Here is a 5,319-nt window from a genome sequence, read left to right on the forward strand (position 1 = left end):
TCTGTCTGTCTGTCTGTCTGTCTGTCTGTCTGTCTGTCTGTCTGTCTGTCTGTCTATTTATCTATCTAGCGAAGCTGCATGTCACTTTGTGTCTGTCACTACATCACTCCGTAGAATTAATTCGATATCCTATTTCGATTACACACGTAAGCTAAAGTTAAGTTCGGCTATGCTATGCCTTCATAAGCTTTTAATGTTTGAACGTTTATACTTATTCAGTTTAGTTCTTCTTTAAGACTTAAGCTATTGTGCTTAGTTTTGAAAAATGTCATTTAGTGTTCTTTTAACAGTTTTCAAATCACTTATATTATAGTTGTAGCAAACGCCATAGTCATTAAATACCCAATTTACTAACTTGAATCTTATGTACTCAAATGCATGTACTCCCCCCCCCCTTTTCACGCTACACCCATCCCTCACCTTCCCTTTCTCCCCCACCCCTTACACCCACCCAGCCCAACTTCCCCGCATCTTCCTCGACTCTTACTAACCCCTTTCTCGGGCGCCCCCCTCCCCCCAGAAAAAGGGTAAATAAATAAATAAATAAATAAATAAACAAATAAATAAATAAATACATAACTAAACAAATAGACAAATAGATAAATAGACAAATGTATAAACAAATAAACAAGAAAACAAATAGATAGATAAATAAATAAATAAATAATTACAATTCTCATTTCAGCATTCCTTGCAATGAACTTCGGGGTGAAGCGCTTCGCTGTCCGAACGTTCACTCTGATAGGGTGCACCCTGCAGGTCATAGGCATAGCATCCAGCGCGTTTGTGGACACCACTGTCCTGCTGATTGTCACCCAGGGAGTTGTCTACGGTACTGACAGAGTTGTTGCGTGTCTGACAGAGTTGTTGTGTGTCTGACAGAGTTGTCTACGGTACAGACAGAGTTGTTGTGTGTCTGACAGAGTTGTCTACAGTACTGACAGAGTTGTTGTGAGTCTGACAGAGTTGTCTACAGTACTGACAGAGATGTTGTGTGTCTGACAGAGTGGTCTACAGTACTGACAGAGTTGCTGTGTGTCTGACAAGTTGTCTACAGTACTGACAGAGCTGTTGTGTGTTTGACAGAGTTGTTGTGTGTCTGACAGAGTTGTTGTGTGTCTGACAGAGTTGTCTACGATACTGACAGAGCTGTTGTGAGTCTGACAGAGTTGTCTACGGTACTGCCAGAGTTGTCTACGGTACTGACAGAGTTGTTGTGTGTCTGACAGAGTTGTCTACAGTACTGACAGAGTTGTTGTGAGTCTCACAGAGTTGTCTACAGTACTGACAGAGATGTGAGTCTGACAGAGTTGTCTACAGTACTGGCAGAGATGTTGTGTATCTGACAGAGTTGTCTACGGTACTGACAGAGTTGTTGTGTATCTGACAGAGTTGTCTACAGTACTGACAGTGTTGTTGTGTGTCTGACAGAGTTGTTGTGTGTCTGACAGAGTTGTCTACAGAACTGACAGAGTTGTTGTGTGTCTGACAAAGTTGTTGTGTGTCTGACAGAGTTGTCTACGGTACTGACAGAGTTGTTGCGTGTCTGACAGAGTTGTCTACAGTACTGACAGAGTTGTTGTGAGTCTGACAGAGTTGTCTACAGTACTGACAGAGATGTTGTGTATCTGACAGAGTTGTCTACTGCTATCGACGATCACGGTTCACCCTTCATTCCTTTGCTTGGAAGCTCTTTAAAAGCTACTTGTATATATATATTGTACTGGTATTCCCAGTCACTCATCTGTTGAGGCTTTCAAAGTAAGTTTCTCTATGCCTATTCTTGCAGCGTTTATGATCAAATGTACCAGTGACAGCTGGATGTTCAAGACCCATATTATATCGATTTAAGTGACCCAGGAAATCAATTTGTCTCTTTCTGATTGCCTTTTGAAAATGATTGAGTGGCTTAGGTGGGCTTCTTTTAATGCTGTCTTATTTGATTTCTCCGCCTTCCAAGAAACTCCCAACAGTGTCCTTACTTAATGTCCGTGGTTTTTTTCTAACTGCAGGAAGCGGCCACGCCCTGATGCTATGCCCCACTCTGTATATCCTGGCCCAGTACTTTGACCGCCGCCGGGCTATTTCAACAGGTATCGCAACCAGGTTTGTCACACGTTAACAATGACGTCAAACTGTTCAATTTCGGCCAAGCACGTTATATATTTTTCTTTTCATTGTTTAATTAGTTTATGTCTTATCTATACATTTCAGACCAAAGCCTAGCAGTAGTAGAGTTTTTGCCATATCAACAATGTCATTCACTTTCCCCATATGTGCAGAATTTGCTGACGGATTTGCATAATTGTGAATGCGACGAAGTGAACAAATGTAAAAACTTGTACAGCAATGTCAGTTAAAGACTAAATATTCTACGTGCCTCAAATTTAGACTTCCAAAGATTATACTGGACTCGTGAACTTAAAAAAAGACCCCTCCGAGTAAAAAAGTCTTAATACAACAACAAAAACAACAACAAAAACACAAACAAACAAACAAAACAACAAAAGCAAAACAAAAAGGACACAGACAACTGAATCTTTCTTCTTCTGTCTTTTTTATTCTTCTTCCTTCTTCTTCTTCTTCTTCTTCTTCTTCTTCTTCTTCTTCTTTCTTCTTCTTCTTCTTCTTCTTTCTTCTTTTTCCTTCTTCTTCTTCTTCCTTCTTCTTCTTCTTCCTCTTCTTCTTCTTCTTCTTCTTCTTCCTCTTCCTCTTCCTCTTCTTCTTCTTCTTCTTCTTCTTCTTCTTCTTCTTCTTCTTCTTCTTCTTCTCCGAAAAAAAGGAATAACGACCAGGAAATACACTGCTATTTAAAAACCTGGTAACACACTTTATTTCGGGTCCTAGGTGCAGTAAGATGGGTTGGTAACGACAGCTGTTCGTTTATTTCAGCATGGCAAAACCAAGCAGTCAATGAGCAATTATGGTGATTTATCGTCACCCACAGTTTTAGTCTGTAACACTACTGTGTTATTGAGAAGGGAGAAAACCACTATTCAGTCGAACCTTCTCTCACTTTAGTTTAGTAAGGGTTTTACGGCGCTCGCAACTGCATAAAGCCACCTACAATCATCTCTACAATTGGCCACTTCCCACTTGCCCTTTACTAAATGTTTTATATTAAAATGACACTGTGTTAAGCGCCCACCTGTCTAATACGGTCACTTTTCTCCTGGGCAATGGGTGGCCGTCTTAGACAGTTTCGAATGCACAATCTACCAAAGCCGGCGTCTGTGTTGTAGTGGTTTTGCACTTCGCCGTCACACGCAGAAGAAGTGAGTTCGATTCTTGTTTGGGGATATTTTTTTTTATCGCAAACATGTATCTCAGTGTTTCTGCTGGGACGTTGTAATCCTCTCAGTCTAGGTTGGTTCTGATAGGCAAGCAGCCTGGCTCTTTGATTAAGTGCCGGAGGAGGCGTAAATCTTCTACAATAGCAATCCCATATCATTCCGAAGTCATATTCAAATCTGGAAGACTTTTCATGGAAAGAAAGACGGAAACTCAGAATAAAAATTCGCTACGTCGATCCATTAAGTCTAAGGGTCACTAGCTAAAAGCTAACCACACTGTGCAGGACCTGGTGGACCTCCGTTATGGTGTTATAGGGCAGTCTAAATCTAAAGGAGGGCTACAATGTCTGCATATGTTATGGGAATGCTTTTTGAACTGGGGAACGTGGGAGGTTGAGGATAAGAGTGTGTGTATGTGAATTTTCCGTTCATATTGATATGTTTTGGTGTATATGGTTTGGACCGTTCTTTGTATCTATCTATCTATCTATCTATCTATCTATCTATCTATCTATCTATCTATCTATCTATCTATCTATCTATCTATCTATCTATCTATCTATCTATCTATTCCAGCGGCGTAAGTTTAGGAGGCATCGCCTTCCCTGTGTTGACCAATTTCTTCTTGGACCGCTATGGCCTGGTGGGAGCTCTCCTGCTCCTCTCCGCCATGATGATGCAGCAGTACATCTTTGCTCTGTTCTTCACACCCCCCGAGGACTACACACCTGCCCCATCAGCCAACACAGAGTACTCTCAACATGAATCTGAGACTAACGACGCTTTGATAAAACCTTCATCTCATGGCGCGGGTTCGCTAATCTTTGACGATGTTATCGTTTTTGACGACGATAACCGTTTAAAGACTTCTTCATCAAGTCGACTTTCACCTCTACAAAGATTTGCTCTCATAAGCAAAAGTACCGGGCACATTCCCCCCCAAGACAGCGCTCACAGGCGACTGGGCAGAACGAAAAAGCTCGCAAACTCGCATGTGGTTTTGAACATCGTGAACGATCATTGCACAAATCAGAACACGTTGCAAGTCAACAGTGGCTCCATTCGAACCATGAGTCATCTAAGCATAGACAACCTTCAGGGAAGTCTTGTGTTCCTCAGCAGTGCAGACAGGGACGGTGAGAAAGGCGTCAGCGAAGGTCACGTGAAACTAGAGGAGCGGAAGAGCAACCAATTGTGTCTGACGTCAGACGTTCATGTGGACGGCTCAGAAAACCACAGGTATGTTGAGAGAGACTAACGGCATTAGGAGCGTTAAGGGTACATAATTTGGGCTTTTAGCTAGAAATTGGACTTGGTGACACGCAGTTTTTCATCCATCGTCCTCTTTTATCTCTCTCATCTCTCTCTCTGTCTCTTTCTCTCTCTCTCTCTCTCTCTCTCTCTCTCTCTCTCTCTCTCTCTCTCTCTTTCATCTGCCTGTCTGTCTGTCTGCCTGTCTGTCTGTCTGCCTGTCTGTCTGTCTGTGTGTCTGTCTGTCTGTCTGTAATCCTCGTGTTTCTCTATCTGCCACCATAGCCCAGTTTTCATGGACTTAAAATGAATGTTCGATTAGTTAATGAATTCAAGCTCACAACAATGTCAAACAAGGCCAATGACTGTTTTCAGATGAGCAGTACATGTACTCGAATGTTTCCAGGAGCAGGACTTAATAAATGTGGGTGGTGCACCGTTTCGACAGGCATTTTTAAAAACAGATGACTACGGGTAACAGATGTTCTTATTGTACAATGTTTTGTAACCTATCGATTGTTTTATATGCAGTGCCACTTTTTTAAAATAGTATTTCTCCTTTGGGTATAAAAAGAATAGCCCATTCATATCTTTCTCAATGACAAAGGGATATCCAGAGGGTTTACTTTTAGGTTTCACCTGTCAGAATAAAGTTTTTGTACTGACACAATATGGACCTCGCACCTCCCTTTTTTGGTTCTGTCTCTCTATTTAACATCACAACTGTTGAAAAATCTCTCTCCCCCCCCCTTCTCTCTCTCTCTCTCTCTCTCTC

At 41.7% G+C, this 5,319-nt stretch overlaps 1 protein-coding gene across 1 annotated transcript in view; it reads left to right on the forward strand.

Moving 5' to 3' along the window:
• Positions 1–5,319, forward strand: part of LOC101860899 (monocarboxylate transporter 7) — a gene marked incomplete at its 3' end in the record, with an annotated part of 18,387 nt that overhangs the window by 8,223 nt on the left and 4,845 nt on the right. The window contains 3 exon segments of the mRNA XM_035970145.1: positions 686–832; positions 2,013–2,106; positions 3,870–4,532. Coding sequence (XP_035826038.1) covers positions 686–832; positions 2,013–2,106; positions 3,870–4,532 — 904 coding nt within the window.

The sequence above is a fragment of the Aplysia californica genome, unplaced genomic scaffold (genome assembly GCF_000002075.1).
Source record: "Aplysia californica isolate F4 #8 unplaced genomic scaffold, AplCal3.0 scaffold00225, whole genome shotgun sequence".
NCBI classification, from domain to species: Eukaryota; Metazoa; Mollusca; class Gastropoda; order Aplysiida; family Aplysiidae; genus Aplysia; species Aplysia californica.